The sequence below is a fragment of the Diadema antillarum genome, unplaced genomic scaffold, assembly GCF_040938485.1.
Source record: "Diadema antillarum isolate AM-2024a unplaced genomic scaffold, OU_Dant_1.0 scf00000001, whole genome shotgun sequence".
Taxonomy (NCBI): Eukaryota; Metazoa; Echinodermata; class Echinoidea; order Diadematoida; family Diadematidae; genus Diadema; species Diadema antillarum.
Window position 1 is genome coordinate 6,074,720 of NW_027270890.1, and position 21,420 is coordinate 6,096,139.

General features: G+C 36.9%; 1 protein-coding gene across 1 annotated transcript; it reads right to left on the minus strand.

Annotated features, from left to right (window-relative positions):
• Positions 1-5,481: 5,481 nt before the first annotated feature.
• LOC139719446 (COP9 signalosome complex subunit 5-like) lies at positions 5,482-16,890 on the minus strand. The gene is made up of 8 exons (XM_071630898.1): positions 16,717-16,890; positions 11,117-11,225; positions 10,222-10,347; positions 9,347-9,475; positions 8,892-8,957; positions 7,623-7,820; positions 6,291-6,436; positions 5,482-5,599 (listed from the first exon to the last, which is right to left on the minus strand). Exons 1-8 carry the CDS (start codon positions 16,848-16,850, stop codon positions 5,515-5,517), a joined length of 993 nt encoding a protein of 330 aa, XP_071486999.1. The 5' UTR covers positions 16,851-16,890; the 3' UTR covers positions 5,482-5,514.
• Between the last annotated feature and the right edge of the window lie 4,530 nt (positions 16,891-21,420).

Consider the following 21,420-nt stretch of genomic DNA (forward strand, 5'->3'; position numbering starts at 1 on the left):
CACACACACACATACACACACACACACACACACACACACACACACACACACACACTAACGTAGATGATAATGTTCACGTGATAATAATGTTCATGCGTCATAAGCACGTGTCCGGGCAATAAAATGCCCACATCCTGCACAATATACAGTTCAATGACAGTTCAAATTATTCGCCATACTGAAACCCTGAACTTCAATTTGCAAACAGAATACCATTCAGATCATCACAAAACGAAAGTACACACGCACCTCTCATAATCGGCTGAAAAGGAAAAATCAAGGGTCTAAAACACGATTTTAGAATTTTCTGTATCATAGTCACATAGATTTTAATGAAAATCGTTTGCAGATGCATGTTAACCTGCAAGGGCAAGTTTGAAGCCACTGTTTAACCATCGGGGACCAGTGATTAAATTCGAGTTATCACATAATCTGATGCACATGTATACAGCTGTAGTTCATTTGCATCACAAAACATCCTACCTGATGAAAAACAAAAATCTCAATAATGCCACAAATATAAGGGGATCATGACTAATTTTCTCAATAAATCCATACTCAAGCAACTGTAGACAGTTTATTCTAAAAATGTTTTTAATCTAAGAACTATTACATACCGATTAACATTTTTACACTGATTGTTTCTATCCCTAACTCACATTTTAGAACTATTTTGAAGAAATGGAGCAGGGTTTGTTTTTTCATCTGCGAATAGTAATTAGTGGCTTTAATATCCCTTCCCAGGACGCATACCCAAGAAAAGCTACAGGAAAATGTCTACATTGGCAGACACTTACATTTTGAGGATTAAAAGTCAATCAACATTTCCTCAGTATCTGAATGATTTCGAATGATTTGTTGTCTGGGTACATCTTCAAATATGACATTCTTGCTGTGTCAAAATGTCTCCTAACTTTCCACTGTGCTTTATGTTCATGTTATAAACAAAGTGCACCCGAAGTTCATTTGTAAGTACACACAGGGATGCCAAGTTAAAAAAAAAATTATGAGTGAGATTTTCATGACTCGGCATCTCGGCATGCGAATGGTGTGCGCGCGAGCGAGGGTGTGGGAGGGGTTTTTCCCCTCTGTGGCCTCCCACGGTAGGGAGCTTTTTCAATTTTTAGCTCTTAATGGTGCGATCAGGTGCATACTTAAGTGACTATTTTTTACTTATTTTGAAAGACAAAAGGGAAATATACCTTCAATTGTAACTATCACTTTAATATTTTGAGCTATGCTCATTATATAGGTCCAAGTTGCAGACTTCGCCCGATGCGTGAGAAAAATGGGTGTCATGCGTGAGATCGTGAGATGGCCCCTAAATGCTTGAGTCTCACGCAGAATGCGTGAGACTTGGTAGCTCTATACACATCATTTATTACCGTCAATAATTTCCATTGTTTGATTGAAGTGGACGATGAAGATTCCTCAGTGAAAGCAAATATAATATAATGCATATATATATATATATATATATATATATATATATATATACATATGTATATGCATATATATATATATATATATATATATATATATATATATATAGTGTGAGAAGATAAGGGTATTCAAGGACGTAGCTAGTTCATCCCAAGCTATTAGTCTTTTTAAGACCTTCATCACGGTTGTGAAGTGATACATAAAATGAGCTTGGGAATAAACTACCTGACGTTGAAATAGCTACGTCCATGAATGCCCTTGTCTTCTCGCACTGAATAGATAATGAAGGAACTACACTGGTTCTGAAAACGGTCGCGACCCCTTCTCACACTCTCTCCCTCTCTCTCTCTCTCTCTCTCTCTCTATATATATATATATATATATATATATATATATACATATATACGTATATGTGTGTGAGTGTATACATACATATATATATATATATATACATATATATATATATATATATATATATATATATATATATATATATAATAGACATTATGGATTATTATGAAAAAAAGCTTAACTGAAGAATATAACTATAATCACAAAGGATAAACTTACACAACATAGCTTCCAAAACCAAAAGATTTTATCACATACGTGCTCAAAAATTCCTCTTCTATGATCTATCGTACTGCTTGCTTCGCTCACACTGGAAAATGCCAATACGATGTCCCTTTTGATAGGTAATGCAAACGCAGTTTCATTGTCTTTGATGTTCATCAATACAGACTCACTACGCATGCACAAGCCATTACATTCCAGAATGAGGCCAAGTCATGTTGTCACCATCCCTCCATGGACCTGTGAGCAGTGGATAGGTGTATGAAGCAACATAAACATTTAAATCATCCATTGCAGCCATCTATTGGCTGAGGGGAACCTTGTAATGAGGACCAAGAAACCATGGCAATTTCCTTGTTATATCAGGGTTTTTTTTCAGTATCTTAGGGTACAAACACAATGAAATACTGTACAAAGGTTTGGAACGTACAGAATCACCTTGTCATGAGAGGAATCTTTTTTATAATCATATATTACCTCTTTACGATAACGATTCTCCTGTATATTTCAACTCAAACACTGTGATGAGCCCTCTAGTTGATGCTATCTTATGCACTCATCTTTTCAGAGATCCAATTTGTTAGGTGGAAAAACAAATGCCTACCATATTCCCTTGCATCATGTAATCAAAACTCACCCTAGCCCTTTTAACACATAGAACATATCGTTCCCAAATGCAATGGGCTATTACTGGCTATCCTCACACTAATTTCTGCAACACACAGGGACAGATATGCTAGATCCCCACTGACAGCCATGACAAGTTTGTGTGTCAAAAAGCTTAGTAGCCATTTGAGTAACAACAATAAGAACAACAGCACAAACAAGTGGGTCTCTACTCTTGAACCACAGTTTGACTTGTAATGGATATTTTCTTGGTACAGTATATACCCAGAGTACACTCGTACTGAATTTCCTGTTTGCCACTGGATGAAATAGCCAGGGTGAATGCATTGTTTGCACCTGCATAACTCCTGTAAAGTTTGGCTCTAAACAAACAGAGAAAAAATAAATCAAATTTTCAGAACAATTTATGTTTCCAGCCATGATGAAAATACTGTATAATGTAACAGCAAAAAAAAAAAAGAAAGTCTTAAAACAAAGTTATTAGTCTTTGAAACTCACTGACAGCATCAGCCAAATTTCGTTGAAAGCAAGAGAATATCAATCAGAGGGGGCAAAGTTGAGATGTGAATTTCCTTCAATTTGTCTCCCTCTACAAAAATGAAATCTGTAAGATCACAACTGCTGATCTGTAATTTAACAAATACGCCACTGTTTTTGTTGTTATTGTTGATGTTCATAGGCAGACTGTACTTCTAAGTGTAGTGCAACCTAGAGAATACATTCAATAAGCATTCTATGAGAAGAAAAGAGGTGGTGAGACAGTACAGAGAAAGTGGGAATAACCTAGTGAATGGAGATAATTTGAGTTGCCTGGACCTGAACGGATGATGAAAGAAATACATTGGTCTGTGGGTGAATTCCTTTATTAACAAACCAACAACAAACAAAAATATTTGTAAACAATAGTGTTTTATTCCTGAATATTTGTACACTTACGCCAACTGGTATTTCATGAACAGGATTACCGATGCTATTTGCTCAACCATGCTAACCTACCATTGCCATTGCAATATCTTATTTGAGGGTAATCGTAGATGTGACTGTGGCCACATGTATCTGAAATATTACGAGGATTGCAACTAAGGGTCAATTTCTTTGTGAAACAGCAAAATAAGGATACCATGGAGAAAGGGTCTCCTCTCTCTCTCTCTTCTATGCCATTTATTGCATTTCTTGTTTGAAATAACTGTGATACCTTTTGCTTAGCCATCCTTTCCTTTGGCATCTTTGTAGATGTATGACAAGAAGTGTAGTTGTGTTTACTATGTTTGCATTGGTGGATGTCTTTTGTAAGTCCATACCTCACTTTCTAGCATTCTTATCTTCTAGTGGCATATTGCATTCGGGAAAGGTGTGACAAATTTTGGTCACACCCACCTCTAAATGTGACCCGCTACAACAAAATGATCCTAAAGTCGGGTGAGGTCAATTATTTGAAAATTGCATGGCATAATTTCCTAATCTTTCTGCTTTACATTGATATATAACACATCTTATAAAAATAATCGGCTGCGGAGATATCGATGTTTAAAAGAGAGCATGTCGAGACGTCTGGGAAATCACTGTTTCGAGAAAAGCACCCTAAAAGTTTTCCTTGCGACGCAATTGCGATCAAGGGACATGCAAGTCAGTTTTCACCTCCGGACAATAGAAGGCAAGCCCTAGCAACTCCCGAAATGCTCATTCAAGCACAGCGTCGGCGGTCTCCTCACCGACCAATCAGTGACCAGGATGCCAGGAGAAGCGGCTGGGCATAGCGCATCCCGCCTGCATGCACCAGTCGACTGGGCAGTGTGTGAGCTTCACGCTTCGGTTAGCGGCAAGCAGCAAACTGACCAATGAGATCACTCTGGTCGTTGTTAGGGGCGGAACCTATCTGTGGCGCTCAATCCAAATTTTTGAACCAGTTTCTGCTTTGTTGAAACGCCAAAAAACATGGCCCAGAAAAACGCAATTTTTTGGTCTTTCCTTTCACCATTTTGCTTCAAAATTTCGACAGATGATAGAAGATATGTCAGACTACAATAATATGTCAAAATCAGAAAATCGTAAGTTTTGACAAATTTTGATGTGACTTCAAACTCAATTTTCACGGCTTCGACCGTGCGCGACTTTAGGACCCTTTTGTTGTAGCGGGTCACAAATTTTGCTCTTACCCCAAAGAACATCAAAACTTTAATTCCTTCCACTTTCATTGCTACTGCTACAGGCTTTTAATACTGCTGCCTAACGACTACATGGTGCACTTTGGCTGGCTTCTTTTCATCATGTCGGTCCCACAAGTTATGAACTGATACCACATCTGTGCTAGATAACAAATTGATGAGCAACATAAAGGAGACACTTGTAATGCAGAGCAAGCTTTCATGGTTACTGCCTTCAGAAGTTCATTTATGATTTTGAGAATCTACAAGACAGATACACTGGGTAAACTCCTGCATTACTTGGTAAATATTTCCAGTGGAGAGGGTCATAAGGGGTAAAATTATGAATGTCATGATAAGGGAACAACATAATGATGAAATAAATAAGAAAAAATAACCCACAAACAAAACAGCAATAAATTAATAAATCACAAATCAGGTGTAAATCCCTGTTTAAATTTTCAAATATCTGTTCAGCAGGTTGTAGTGTAGAGGGTATGCAAGCATTTTACAGATACTATTACTCTTTTGCTATACATCCCCTTGATATCAAAGGATCACATATAAGAAGTTTGCATTTACTGCAATAACCTGCAATCAGGAATACACCCATTAGTTTTCCTGAAACTGCAGTTTCATAATTATAACGTTAATTAGCCACACAAGCACATTGTTTGTGCCCGCTTCATGACATCCTATGTATCAGCTGGGGAAAGGCAGATTGTCTTCAGCGATTGTGGACTTGGTTGAAGAGTTTGTTTTTGATGACTTGCGACATTAGACCGTGGATGACTTCTATCGTGGTTTTGCAGCTGCAAAGAAAAGAAAAAATGGTGAATGAGAACGAATTGTGTTCAGATGAATAATTGTGTTATGAAAGACATATCAATTCCTCTTTTTTTTTTGACAATTCTTAGATGAAACTAAATCAACAGAGACTAAACTGATACACAGTTTGAGTTTAAAAACTAGAATATCTTAATTAACAAAAAAACAACAACACATAGTTTCATTGTTTTGTCAAAGTAAAAACATACTAAATATTGCCAAAAAAACAAACAAACAAGCAAACAGCTGGCAGCCCAGATCTAGACCCCTTCTTTCCAGCTTTGACTCTGAAAGCAGTCAGAAGTTCTATAAACACAATACTGTACTTTCTTTGCTGATTGGCACAGATATCTGAAAACCAATTCTCAATGAAAAGAGGTGACATAAAGCCCTCTTCACCCTGCTGGACTGAGGCACATTGCTACACTTGAGTGGGTTTGCTATTAAACTCTACAACTACATGTACAGTTGCAGAACAAGTTTGGATGGATTAGTGAATGCTGATGTAAAGGCTCAGTAAGTTCAGCTATTCAATGAACCTGGGCACAAAAAGGGGTTTAACCCGTAGAGGATTAGTTGATTTTTGCTATAACACATACTTCCCATAGGCACTTGCCCATGTATACTTGGGACTACTAGTAGTCTCCAATGGGTCAGGGTACCTCAATAACTCACCTGTCCTTGGTGGCCTTTCCTAGCTTGTCCTCAGCCTTCTTCTCATGGTCCACGGCGAGCATGAAGCTACCCCGCCCCAATTGGCTCTCCGCATTCTCCAGCTTCTCGGATAGATCTGAAACCTGGCCGGTGGTGTAGTCTGCATTCTGGCACATTGAGGAAAGAATGGAGTAAGCGATAATGGGTTAGTAAACAAAGTTGTGGAAGATTTCAAACTTGCCGTGAAACTACATATTTTTATTACCTCCGCCAAGGGAGGAGGTTATGTTTTCGTTACCGTTGGTTTGTTAGTTAGTTCATTTGTCTGTGCGCAAAATAACTCAAAATGTATTGAACAGATTGGGATGAAACTTGCAGGAAAGGTTGAGAATGACACAAGTACCAAACGATTAACTTTTGGTAATGATCCAAGAATTTTGGGGGAGTTTATGAAGGATTTTTGATATTTTAGCAGGTAGGGTCAATGAACTTGGGAGTTCAGGCTGGGTGTATTTGAGGTTTGCATGCGTGCACTTAAGTGCGTGCCCTAGTTTCTGCTAAGGCGAGGCACGCCGCGCATCTGAGGGTTTATGACGTAATAAAGGCTTCTATATTGGGGATCTCGGGCAATTTTTCAGTGGGTGGAAATCACTGATCTCCATATATGGAAGAGCAATATCATCGATGGAAAGTAACTGCTTGGCGGAGGTCTGCGCTCTCGGAGTGCTTTTCTAGTTTAATAAACATGTAGATGTTGATATCACTCATATACAGTATGTCCCCAAAAAAAATTACAACCGGATTTTCGCATTGATAACTTCTAATATGATTAAACTGTCTGAATGCTATTGACAGGACCTTAAAATACAACATCTTAGCTAAATTACACAGGAAACCCCATTCAATTTGGTCAAGTGGTCACAGAGTAATGTGGATCTTTGTTAAGCTTGTCATGGGTCTGTTTCTTCCAAGTTTAGCAATTGGATGCTCTTGGAAATGCATATTAATGTGTGAACATGATAGACAGAACTTTGAGGGAAAGGATTCCTGACATGCTCTACAAAAATCCAGATTTCTCTTTGACCACTGAAGCAAATTGGATGGGGTTTTCTGTAAGATGTGGGTAATAAATCATAGTTTCATACCATGAAATTGTATTTGGATTGACTCATTATTTCATAAGTTATCATTCTGGAGGTGACCGTTGTAATTTTTTTGGGGGGACATACGGTACATCATTCCATATAAGATCAAAATGAATACACAGATAAACATACAAAAAACAACAAACAAACAACGGAAGAATACAATTCAGCATAATGCTACAACATTTTTTTTTTAATTTGTGCTTACTGTGAGTAAACTTGAGGAGCTGAGCGTATTGACCCAGTACTTGTTCCATAGTGACTCAAGGAGCTTACGATCCAAGGCTGACTTGAAGTAGGAGACTTCCAGGGAGTAATACTGCTTGCAGTGAACCCCAAAGTCTTCAATCTTGTTGAGAGGGATGGTCTGGTACTCCGAGGGACCATCATCAGGGGGCTTGTAGCCCTGTAGGCGTGATTACGATAGAGGTATTGAAAACATGGTAGCAAGGCGATACCATGGATTTGGAAGGCTGGTCCAACTCGGATACAAAAAACAAAAACTAAACAAAAACAAAAACAAAACCAGTAGCGAAGTGTGTACAGATTTATCACTGATCTCTATGTGAGTGCACACACAGCTGAAGAATCTTGGCCATAATTGACCATTACCAATGAGTGTACGATTTGATACACATATTCAGTGACAAGTGGCTAATGGGCACTACTTGTGATTTTCAAAAATACCTCAATGGGCAGCAAATGAAGATCATTTTAATCTGACCACCCTCGATGTTTCCCCACATCACCAGGTCTTAAAACATTACGCAAGCTTGGACACTGCAGGAAAGGTTCTTGTCTGTGCACCTCAACATCCGTTTCTCGTAACATCAGAATACAATACACACAGAATAACACATTGATAACCAAGACAATTTTGAGATGATGCGGATCTGTCATTGAGGTATAGAAATGTTCGTATTACAGACATTTCAGCAAATACATTGTATTTCCTCTCAGCACCTAATACATCTACAATACTACTGCTGCTACAACTACTACTACTACTACTACTTCTACTGCTACTACTACTACTACTACTACTACAGTCACTACTACTACTACTACTACTACTGGTACTACTATTTCCACTACTACTACGACTATTTCCACTATTACTACTACTACTACTACTACTACTACTACTACTACTACTGGTACTACTATTTCCACTACTACTACTACTATTTCCACTACTACTACTACTACTACTACTACTACTACTACTAGTACTACTATTTCCACTACTATTACTGCTATTTCCACTACTATTACTACTACTACTACTACTACTACTACTACTACTACTACTACTACTACTACTACTACTACTACTATTACTACTACTACCACTACTAACAATAATAGCATTTGTCCCCACATAAAGGCATTCATAATATACAGCATTCTAGCTTTACTGCAATATTAATGACACAGTCTGAATCTCTTCGTACAGTATTTATCTATGATGCCTCACCTTTGGATATGTCCTGAATGCCCCAATGTTGACTTTCCCTGCTGAAATTGTCCTCACTGGGTCAACCTTCAGAATAACAAATGGAACAAAAATGTTTTAAACATCTCGCTACCTGAAGAGGAATTCTTTTTCTATGCCAAGCACCACAAGATGCTTGTGCATTGATATGTCTCAGAGAAATAGTTGATTAAAACATCAATAAATAGCACAATTGTCAGTAATGCGACAATTCAGCTCAAGTTGCAATAACGATACTTAAAAACATCATAAAACTTTAAAAAGTCTTTCCTACAAACAATAACTTACAAATTTTCCATGTTCTGTACTCATTTTCAAAAGTTATCCTCTTCATCCACGTAGCTTATAACAAACATTTCCCATAGACACCTGCCCGAGTATTCTCTGGACTCATCTTCAATGGGTTAAGCATGGATACGAAATATTCATCAACTCACCACAATTGCTACAAATGGTTCCTGGAACTGCTGATTGAGCATCTGAGTTCCAACATCAATCCCTGATAACCAGCAGCCATATCCAGGGTGACTGTGATACCAACCAATGGCATTTTCTAGACGACCAACCTACAACATGTACACAATAAAGAAGGTTAATTTTTTAGAAATGTGGTATTACATGCTGTATAGTGCTGAAAGCCAGGAGTCAATCAAAACATTCTATAAGATCCACTCCCATGATTCCTGTAAACATATCACTATGTATGTTATATATCTTAATAGTGCCTTTTCTCTAGAGATTCAAAGCGCTATCAATTACAATAAAATACAAGAAATCAACAATATTTACTCAACAAAACAAAAGAGAGAAAGAACAAACGAAAGAAAATAAACAAACAATGACTTTAAAATTGTCAGATCATTCAATCTATTGGCAGTTTTCAAGGCACCAAGAATATGTCATGCTTTTGAATTCATGCTTTTCAGTTTGTGTTAATCATTATTATTGTGCTAATTAAAGACATGTATGGCTATGCTCATTGTCTATAAAGTGTCTCTCTGAATTGTTTAGTTTCAATTTTGTCAATCTCAGAGGGAAAGGGGGGGGGGTAGTATTAATGCAAATTGACTCACCCCATTGCTTTATATTCTTCGATAGCTCATAAACTGCCTCACAGTAATATCCAATATCACTCACCTTTCAATTCAAACACAAATAATTTTTCTTAGAAAGCGTCATTTCAGATTTGATAGATTGAAATGAAAAAAGAAGAAGAAATAAGTAAGCTACAAAAGAAGAAATAAGTCACCTACGTCATGCAGGGCAGTGGAAAGTCATGAAGACAAGAGGACAATAGCACAGTGGTTGTTACCTGCTTGGCATTCTCAATGTACGCTGCCATGTACTCGTATGCTGCAGCCTGAGCATTGACCCTTGTTTCTGTTCCCTCTACTGGTAAGGCAAAGCAGTCCATTACTATCATCGTCTCACCATCAACCTGCAAAGTTGTGGCAAGTAAAACAAATGATGGCATTTAATGTATTTAGATGTCATCTACAGTACACCTCAAAATTATTTTTTGTTCCAATTTTTTTTCTTTTAGCTGTTAAAAGCCTACTTTAGCATTTTTATGATAGGTATGCTAGTTAGAAATAAACAAATGAAAGATATCAGCTTTAATTTGAGTAGCTTGCTACACAAACGGTTTGTACAAGCCTTCATTACTCCATTGTCTTCTTACAGGATACAACAGTGTACATGTTGCAACATCAAAGAATAGACAAAGAACAATTACCTGAATATTTTACTGTCTAATAATTCTCAAACAATCATCTTGGTATTGAATATTTGAAGCAATGCAATTTGTACCCCATAAGAATAAGAGAGAGAGAGAGAGAGAGAGAGAGAGAGAAAGGGGGGGGGGGGGGACAAGGTCTTGTGAATTGTGCAGCATGAAATGAAGGAGAAAACTCAGAAATTACAAAGAATTGCTACCAAATCTGCAGTGTTCAACAAAAAATGCATTTACAAGAAGTTGATGTAAGAAAGTATACTCCAAAACATTATACAATCTAACACCGATATCTTATATCAGTTTAAGTGTAAGACATCACTAAGCTAAACACAACACACAAATCTGACTCTTGAAAGAGCTTGAAGATGGATTATCCTCAAGACATCTATCAGAAGAACATGACTGACCCATTTTAAGGCTGAATTTACATCAGTCTTGCTTCCAAAACAAGAAAGTGTACTGGATATCTTACCTTGCCTAGTAAAAGACCCATGACTTCTAGTGTTCCTCCTGACCTGGCATGCATCACCATCTTGAGCAGAGCCAGAGCCGAGATCTTGATGTATTTGAAATATTGGTTGCTGCATTTTTAAATGAAAAAAGAAGAAGAAGATATGAGACAATAATTACAGTATATGTCTTTATATGTGCCCATATTCACAATAAAACCTTCAATACATCATAAACTTGCAGCTGTTATCAGCTTTGTTAGAGAAAGAAGAAGTGGGGTGTAATACAACATGTCTATTTTTGTGATTATTTCCTGCATCTGAACTTACTGTCAGCATCATTTCCAGACAAAGGTTGATTACCAGTACTAATAATAACATTGATATTGAAATCATTTCACAAATAACAGTTAGGAAAGTAAAGATCAGAGTCAAGCATGTAATTATTTTATGAAACAATAGCCTCAGACGCACGATACCCTGGTGATGCTGCAGTGGAGGCATGCTAACTTCAGCAGGGAGTGCACCATGCACTAGGGTTCTATACAGTAGGTACCACTTACCAGGCAGGCAAATGCTTGACCGACAAGTATGTCTAATTCCGCGAAAAACTTCTCATTTATAATAATGACATTTGCTGGGTCAGTTTTTCCCTTCTTTAGACAGACACCATTGATACATACGCTATTGCGACGGTTTGAACCATTCTGGTTCAACACAACTTCGACCCATTTCCCCCCGCATAAAAATGTTTACCTTATTTTTTCCAGCTTGGTTTTCAAACCAATCTGGAAAAAAAATATATACAGGATTAATCAGTCAACATTTTGACTCACCGCTTCCACTGTTTCCTCCTGTTTTCTGGTTGTTTCCTCCACCTCTTTGCAGCGCTCCCCAATTCATCGCCGACTTCGTTCGAAAAATGACCGCACGAACGTCTACGGCAAGCCAAATGCTCCATACAATCACTATATCGGTACACTTACTTTCATTGACTAAAGTAAGTTGTTCGAGCGCTAAATTTAACTTCGTAATATTGTGAATGAGCAAGAAAATGCTCATTCACAATATTACGAAGTTAAATTTAGCGCTCGAACAACTTACTAGTACTTTAGTCAATAAACGTAAGTGTACCGCTATAGTGATGGTATGGAGCATTTGGCTTGCCGTAGACATTCGTGCGGTCATTTTTCAAACGAAGGCAGCGATGAATTGGGGAGCGCTGCAAAGAAGTAGAGGAAACAACCAGAATTTCAGAAAACAGGAGGAAACAGTAGAAGAGGTGAGTCAAAATGTTGACTGATTAATCCTGTATATGGGCATTTCCGTGAGTTGTGCGACATGACCACCAAAATTTTACCCACATATTTCAGGACAACTGATAATCTTACTTTGTTAGCCATAGTTTGAAGTGTGTGAAACCAACTTTACCTTTAAGAAAAGTTCCCTTTTGTGCATTTTTATACCTTTTGAAGCCAGAAAGCATTTTTTGACCTAAAAATCCCTAAAAATGCATTTTTGTTGCTCTTTGTGATTATTTTTTATATGTGAGGCTCAAATCAAACTTTGTTTGGTTTTACAAATCAAAAATATATTAATCTAGCAGAAAATAAAGTGGAGACCTCGATATAAGATATGTACTTTGGACACCAGCGTGCTCTTACATAGCTCGAGAAGCTGCTGTAACGTGAGTTACCGAAACATGAACTTTTTAACCTAGCAATTTTACTATGCCCAACTGAGACATGGTATTTTGGATTATCAAATAACTATGCAGCACACATCCAAGAAATATGATGAGACTTACAGTCTTTGCTTCAAATTCTCATAACAGAGGTCTTAAAATTGTAACGTGAGTTACCATGTAACGTGAGTTACCACAATGTAACGTGAGTTACCGACATGATTTTTCTTTAATACCAAGAAATGATATGAAGGTTGTGATTGTAAGTAACCAATGAGTACATGATTACTGAACTCTTGTATTATTAAGATTCTATTTCCAGTAGATTGTTATTCTCTTGGTCTCTCTCTATCACCAAACTAACTGGTCTACATGTACAATGTATTAATTACACATGTTCATCACATGTTAACTTCTGAAAGAAACTGTTCCATATTTACTATTTAATATTACAGTGCATGTATACTGATCTGTTACGAAAGTTGTGAAAAGACATTTCTTCTAAAGCTGCATGGACCTTGTTCCAGCAAATTATCAAAATTTTGTGATAACTATTAATAGCCTCCTGATTGGGATAATCACTGCATGATTACTCTTGAAAAGTTCTTGTTTTTGTAATTCAAGTGATTACTATTTGACATTTCATAGTTTATACCTACCTGTATAGACCAAAGCCATTGTTTATGAGGCTGAAACATTTACATGTATGAACAGAATTTTAAGATTGGAGCTCGCTTCCTGCTGTTTTTTCTGAGATTTTTGAGAACTGAACATTGTGAATTTGACACGCTTATGTGTTTTATACTATTCTACTCTGAGGTTTTAGCTATATTGTTGCAAAATCCTACAATGAAACTTTTCCATGTTTACTATAATTTACTTTACATGCTGATCTATTACCAAAAACTTGTTGGATGTGAACCTCATTATCAGACATTTTCTTTAAGAGCTGGACAGTCATGTACCTTAAAGCAAACTATCAACATTTTGTGATATTAATAGTTAGCCTCCTGATCACAAAATATTTACTATTCATGTTTTTCATTGGGATTTACTGCTTCAGTCTGCTTGATTACTCTAGAAAATACTGGTATATACTTTTTACATGTATGTACAATTTAAATAATGGCTACTTGATATTTCATAGACCAAAGCCATTGTTTTTTAAGGCTAAAACATTTATGAACATGTTTTATTAAACTGATCAATACTGGTAGCAGATAACTAAAATTTATCTGCAGTTTCTGTAATTCAAGTCTAATTTCTGTACCAGTTTCATATAAGAATTTGTAAACAAATCAAACATACAAACAATTGATTATTGAGTAATTCAAACAATTATCAAATGATTGGAATATAAATTGCATTGTTTAAAAGTTAAAAGATTTATTGAAATATTTCATTTCTGAACCTTTAAACTCACCACAGACTACATGTACAGGTCTCTAGTCTCGTGACTCAGTGTATTAAATGGAATAGTTTATGGATGACTTGTTTTATCTAGATAGCCTGAAATCCATTTAAATCTAGTAAAATAAAAAAACAATCAAATCAAATTCTCAATTAAATCTTTAATTTCTGATGCATTTGTTAACTGGAAAAGAGCGTAATTTAATGAAATAGACTCTGTTTCATTTCATTTTGTTGAATACAATTTTTGTCTCAGTACAAATGAAAGCTTGGAAAACGACTCAATTAAAAATGAAATTTATCTTCAAGTTGGTATTCTAAATGTAAAGTTTCCTGCCTTTTGGTAATCTCATGGATAAAATGGGATTAATTACTGTCAGATCAATGTTCAAATCAATCTACATGTAGATTCTTTATTCATGGAGTTTGTTTGTGAAAAAAAGTTGTCTTGGTAAGTTTTCTTTGGATTATTAAGACAAAAAATCGTCTTGTGATCATGTGGACAAACTGTAACGTGAGTTACCGTAACGTGAGTTACCGCTTCACATGACGATACCTGGAGAATGTAAGACAATTTGAATTTTTACCATACTCGGTGATGTATGTTGTTAGTCCATGACTTTGACACAATAGACTTTAAAGTCTCTCTGTTTCTTGTTTAAGGAAACTTTAGAATATAAGACATGCCAAATTTTTGCATGTCCAAATTATGTAACGTGAGTTACCGACATTTGTAGTGTTTTTTCTCATAGTTCTCATAAGAGTCTGTGGATGTAATGTTGCTGTGAGGTAGGATGGAGGTGCATGATACTCATTCACATATAGTAACTCATATCACTAATTAGGTTTTAAGGATATTGATCTCAACAACCTAATTTTGAGTTCAAAATGTAACGTGAGTTACCGTGGAAATGCCCATATATTTTTTTCCAGATTGGTTTGAAAACCAAGCTGGAAAAAATAATAATAACCATTTTTATGCGGGGGGAAATGGGTCGAAGTTGCGTTGAACCAGAACGGTTCAAACCGTCGCAATAGCGTATGTATCAATGGTGTCTGTCTAAAGCGAAAAACTGACCCAGCAAATGTCATTATTATAAATGAGAAGTTTGTCACGGAATTAGACATAAATCTACTACTTGTCGGTCAAGGCAAATGCGCGCACGCCAACAAGCAATCGACGGGCAAGCCAGTCTTGGTAATAATTTAATACGGTATTTTTCGAGTGCATCCAGCAATGTTTACAGCTGTAAATTCATTTTCGACTGCTCAAATTGAACTGTAATGACAGCACTGAGGTGAGAAGTTGAAACATGTCAGCTGTTATATCAATCCTCTCGAGTTGACTTGTCTTTGACGCTTTGTACAATCAAAGCAGAGCTGAGTCTATCGTTTGGCCCTTTGGGGTCATAACTGCCTTCTGCCCCTAACGTTAGGCCTAAGTGAATTGAACTCCAGGGTTATCGTTACATAATAATAAAAAATGAAATTTCGCCAAATTGTTTAGTGCCTTGGCTTTAGTCTGTTAGTGCAGTGTAACGGTTAGACATATTTATTCACACTACATATAGAGTAACTGCGTCAGTACGCGGCCGTGCAGCCGTTCGCGGCAGGTACAACATTCACGGTAATATACAGCTAAACACAGCATTGCACTGTCACATGCACACTACATATATACTAACACACTAGCAATCAACAAAAACCAACCGATAAAATGGGCACGATCTCTGACGAAAGTGAAATTTTCTCACCTAAATGACAACATATCGCATCCAAAATGAAATTTTCAGTACTTCTTAACATAACAGTTCAGAAACAATGGTCCAAGAAACTGGATTTTTTGTCGTTTTCTCGATGTTCATGGATTTTGAAAACATATCCTCACGTAAAATAGAATTTTCGCGAGCCGATGTGGGCCGCCACTTTTTTCGGAAAGTGGATGTTACCATCGCAAAAAAATGAGAAAAACACGAGAAAGACATCAACAAAACCGCCAGAATTGCGATCTTGTTTGCAGCCAATGCACGTGCGCACGCTAGAGAGTATTTTCACGTGCTTTCGCAATGGGAATTGGCGCTTACGCAATGTCCGCGAGACATGTTGTGAAGGCGTTCAGCTAAAGATCGCGGAGCACGCGCGTATTGCATAGGGATTGTACATCATGCCGCAAGCAGAAATACTACGTCGCATATAGCCCTTATCGGCGAAAATTGTGCCGGGTTTTGCCCTGGTAAATCATGAAAACTGCGTTGGTCAATGGTAAATTTCTTTCATGAAAACAATTGCGTTAATGAATAATCTTGTCTATGATATATGAAATGGTTGAAAATAATTTGCCTGATTTGTGTACAAGTTGGAAAAACTCTTAACAATGCTTAAACTGCCGCAAACGGGATATTTTACTCTAGGGCCTAGATCTATACTGTGGTGTTTAATACGCTACGCCTGTTTAATACGCAAACAGCAATATAGACTCTGACATAGAAATGGACGAATGGGACTGTACAATAATTTCCCGACACTCACTCCTTTGTCCATGGCTTCGCCTGAAGAATTTCGTGCTGTTGTTTCTTGTCGTATTTGTATATTTCATCAACACTGTGGACAAGTTCGATATTATTAGACATTTCCCATGTCTTCTGTGCCATCTCGCGATCCATTTTGAAGATTATTCTGAAGTGGTTGGCCTCTGTCGAACGATACGTAAACTCTACATCGATAGCATACAGTAGTAATCGATCACCACAAGGCACATAGCGCCCCTCCCCCCCCCCCCCCCCCCGAAAAATAAATTACCAGTATGCGTAATGTCCGTCAGGTAGACTTTACTTTCTCTATCCCTCTTCCCAACTCCCCTCCATCTTCTTTCTCTTCTATATGTAGTCCCCTCTATTCATCAATCTCTTCTGTTTTTCCGTTTCCTCTTTTGTCACATCCTTCTTTTTCTTCTCCTTCCTATCAAATCTTTTTTCTTTGATCTTCCTCATCTTCTCATTATAATGCCCGATAAATCTATCATCATCATTGACTTTGAACTTCCTCTTTTTTCCTTCTACAAGATTCTAATAATCTAATAGAGTACCGGTACTAATGAACATGACTCAGAAGGTTTCCGGAGAGAGTGGTTTAAAGTCGCTCTTCTCAAGCATTGATCCGTGATGATGTCAGCAAAACAACAACAACAATAATGAATAAAACAAGATTCATATTCGATCTAGCTGGGCCTTGAAACTATTACATTTTTTTGACAGAGTCAAAGTACAAGTATGCCTTTTCATGGGTTACAAAAAATAGGCTGAAAAGCAACGGGTTTAATGGACCAGTAACATATATGGGTATATATGGCTGTATGCAAACAGAGTCACTTGCAGGGATTCTTTTTGTGTGTGTGTGAGATTTTTGTTTTTCAAATATCTTTACTAGATTTTCTTCAAGTAATTCAGTTATAATCATAACCACTGATCCAGCCAACCTTGCCCAGGTCGAATCTATTTGGACTGAAGAAATGGCTTCGACTTAGAGAAGATTCAACTTGTGAGGGACTAAAATCTACAAAGCATAAAGAGGACTTGAAAAGACCTTCCACTAAAGAGATTATTCGACTTGTGCGAAGCCTACTTAAGCAAGGTTGTATGCAATAGTTTGAGAATGTTAACACAACCAGAATAAGACTAAACAAAGCAAGGACACACATCTATGACACATACACACTCACAAACACACACACACACACACACAATCACATTTTTTCTCTTTTAGAAGAAACACACATGCACACGTAAACACCCTCTCTCTTAACCTTCTTCTGCTCTTCTTTCACTAAATCAGTTCTGCCCTGGTACTAACCCCCTCCCCCCTTTTTTTTTTCAATTTCCAAGTCATCTGCTTCTTTCAATCCAGACAGTCCTTTTCATGACAATTACCAAATAAGGTAACTAAAACACATGAAGGAACATTTCAGGAATTTCATTTTTTGATTTCTATGATAATTCCTCCCTCACCAGGATATAGTTTTCAAAACATTAAAAACATGAAATTTAGAAATCAACATAAAAATTCCACAACACCAAATTTGAAATTCAGCAGAAAACTACTTTGTCTTGAAGATAATAAGCCAATATCAAAGTTGTTCCCTATTATGGAAATGCAATTATACAAATATTAATAAACACAGTTGTAAATGTATCTCATGTTGTAAGCACAGCCATGATGGTGTGCCAAGATTTATTGAATTTACTGAAATACATATTCATACACTTAGTTTTGCACCTAGGTGGACTTTCTTTCTACATATCTTTTTATGCAGTCAAGGCTGTTCTGGCATTACACAGACAATATTAAATACGTATAATGTTTCTCAATACATCATCTGACAATTCACCTTTCATTTGCTATATTTACATCATACACATAACACAATCTTTTAATCTAATCATTTGCTTTACAGTTGAATCACACACAAGCACAAAACTTTCTTTCTAGTACACTCCTGCATAAATACTTTTCAAGGTTTTTTTAATGTACAACACAGTAGAGATCGAATGTGCATTTTCAAGGAAATGAGCATGTCAGAGCTGCTGCCAGTTAGTATCAGGAAACGATGTTGCATCAAGTTCCTCTAGAGCACAAAAGTTTTCACACAGTTTGTCAACAAGCCATCAGACATGGATTCCGAGCATCCGAGACGCGAAATGAAACCCCTTATTATAAGTAGGTGATGAAAGAACATACTTCATGTCTCCTTGACTCCTTTGCTTTGTTTTTGATCCATGAATACATTATAATAAATAATGAACTGGTAATTAAGCATTTGCTTACTCTATTATGAATACAGATGATTGTATACTTGCATATTGAGAATTGTACTTTACAAGCATGTATGTATGTATGTATGTATGTAAGTACAATATATGTGTATCTATGTATGTATGTATACATATATGTGTGTATTTATGTATTCATGCATGTAGATATTACTATCAGTATAAATGCCAACAGGAAGAATTTCTTAAATTTGACAATAAAATAATATCTGATCTGATCTGAAAACTTTTCCCATTACCAGAACGGAATGAATATAAAGAAAATTCTTGCAGGGCTACTTGATCATGGCACTGAAATTGCAGAAACTCACTTGATTAATCAATTGTATTCCATATTAGCCTCTGCGCAACTGCTGTGTGATAAACTGGGACACTGACATTAAATTACACAGTAGATACACAGATAGGAAATCCTTTGAGGAAAGAGGGTAACAGTTCAACTAACCGATATTTTATAGTTTTTTAGGTCAAGTTGTTCTTCCTTTGTGTTTGTTTTTTTTCTTATAAAATCTGCTTCCTGTGAGGTTGCGATGTACTTTCATTACTGTTGATATTATCTATTCAACTGATACAGTCCCTTTTCCTGCTTTCAAATTAACAGATAAACCTCAACGGTTTGATAGTTGTCAAACATCTGGATGTGCAATGGAGGCTCAGTTCATGTACTGGCATTACTGTAAAAGCGGATATTTTCGCGCGACCAATTTTTCGCGCTTGGCCGGGTGAAAAGAGTTTCGCATGTTTTTTAATTCCACGGAATCAAGACATCACGCACAGGAACATATGGCAAGCGGAAATATTCACATGCTTTTATTTTCGCGCTAGTTTCTGATTGCGGGAAATGCGCGAAAATTTCAACACCGCGAAAATTTCCTCTTTTACAGTACACTATTGAGACATGAGAGGAAATGACTATGAATGATATAAATTGAAAGTGTCATAATGATCTGCTGATAGAACATAAACAAGCAGGGTGCAAGTCCCATCTTTCTGATTTTATGAGATTTGGTACAAATCATATATTTCAGCCATACACTAATTCAAAAAACCTGTACATTGTAATACACCAAACATAAACTGAATGCATTGTCCATGTCAGTGTGTGAGCAAGTAGGTAATGCCGCTTGAAACATATGTTATGAGCATGTGCGGAGCACAAAAACACAAAAAAGTACACTGAACCATCCTGAAACTCTGTGAAAACAGGATCTCCCCCCACATACAAGGGGACAAGGGTTATCTCTTTGTGAGCACTTTTGGAAAGCATTGTGTTTCAAAGCCACGTAACTTTTGTGTAAAAGCAATTATGCCACAAATATGGTACACTTTTGTACAGCGAAGTTACAGTGAAAATTGAAAGCTTTGCTGTGATCTAAATTTTATGACAAAGCTGTGGCTACACAGCTTTCAATGAACTGTGGCATATTGAAATTTATAGACTGGTTTGTGTGCGATGCTGCATTGCAGCAAGCTTGCCAAACTGGCAAGGCGTAAACTTAGTCAGGCGTGCAAACGTAGCACACAAAGAGTTACAAAGGACACTTCACTGGATGAGTCACACCACAACTAACAAGTTCATTGTGAAGTTGCTACTGTAATCATACACTCAATACTCCATGGATATTACGATATCAACCATTAAAGCATTAAACTTGTTGACTGTGGACATGTACAGTAAGTCTACTGTTTTGCATTTGAATTACTTGCGACATGAAAACTCCTCCAACTGTTACCCCAAAACATAATCTGTCTCTTTGCAACTGATTGACAAATTACCCTACATCGACTTAAATAAGCACTGAATTAATAAGTGTTTTTTTTTAGTAGTAGCCATGATAAAAAATCATGGGCGTACATACTCGAGCAGGATTCGAACTTATGACCTCCTGATCATCGGACAGGCATCATCTCCACTAGACCACCGAGCTTTCGCCTGACAGCAAGTGTTGGTTCTTATCCTTATAGCATGCAGCGGGTACTGCGTGGTTATTCAAATTCATGAAATTCTTTCGTCGAGATGTTTCCATTGCAACTGATTGACAAATCGATGTAGGGCAATTTGTCAATCAGTTGCAATAAAAAAATATCGATGGAAGAATCTCACGAATTTGAAAAATCTGTCTCTGTAACCACAATAGCCAAGAAATGAATCTAGCAATTACAGGAAGAAAAAATGAATTTGGAGCAGAATAGGAAGATATGCAAATGTAGATAAATGAAAGACATTTAAATGAGAACCGCACTGAGAACAAGACAATTCCATTTTGAAGGGGGATACACCACCCAACGAAGCATTTCATATGACATAATAAATCATATTACGCGTATTAGGCAGCAAAGCTAAGGTGAAAATCAATTTAGGGCTGCAAGTCAACGTGGTAATGTCAGTACATCATCTCGCGATGCA

Coding starts and splice junctions, on each gene's coding strand:
- LOC139719446 (XM_071630898.1), bottom strand. CDS start 16,850: ATGGATCGCGAGATGGCACAGAAGACATGGGAAATGTCTAATAATATC. Junction 11,226..16,716: donor GCGAAGCCATGGACAAAGGA/GTGAGTGTCGGG, acceptor TTAAAAATGCAG/CAACCAATATTTCAAATACA. Junction 5,600..6,290: donor GGAAAGGCCACCAAGGACAG/GTGAGTTATTGA, acceptor TTTTCTTTGCAG/CTGCAAAACCACGATAGAAG.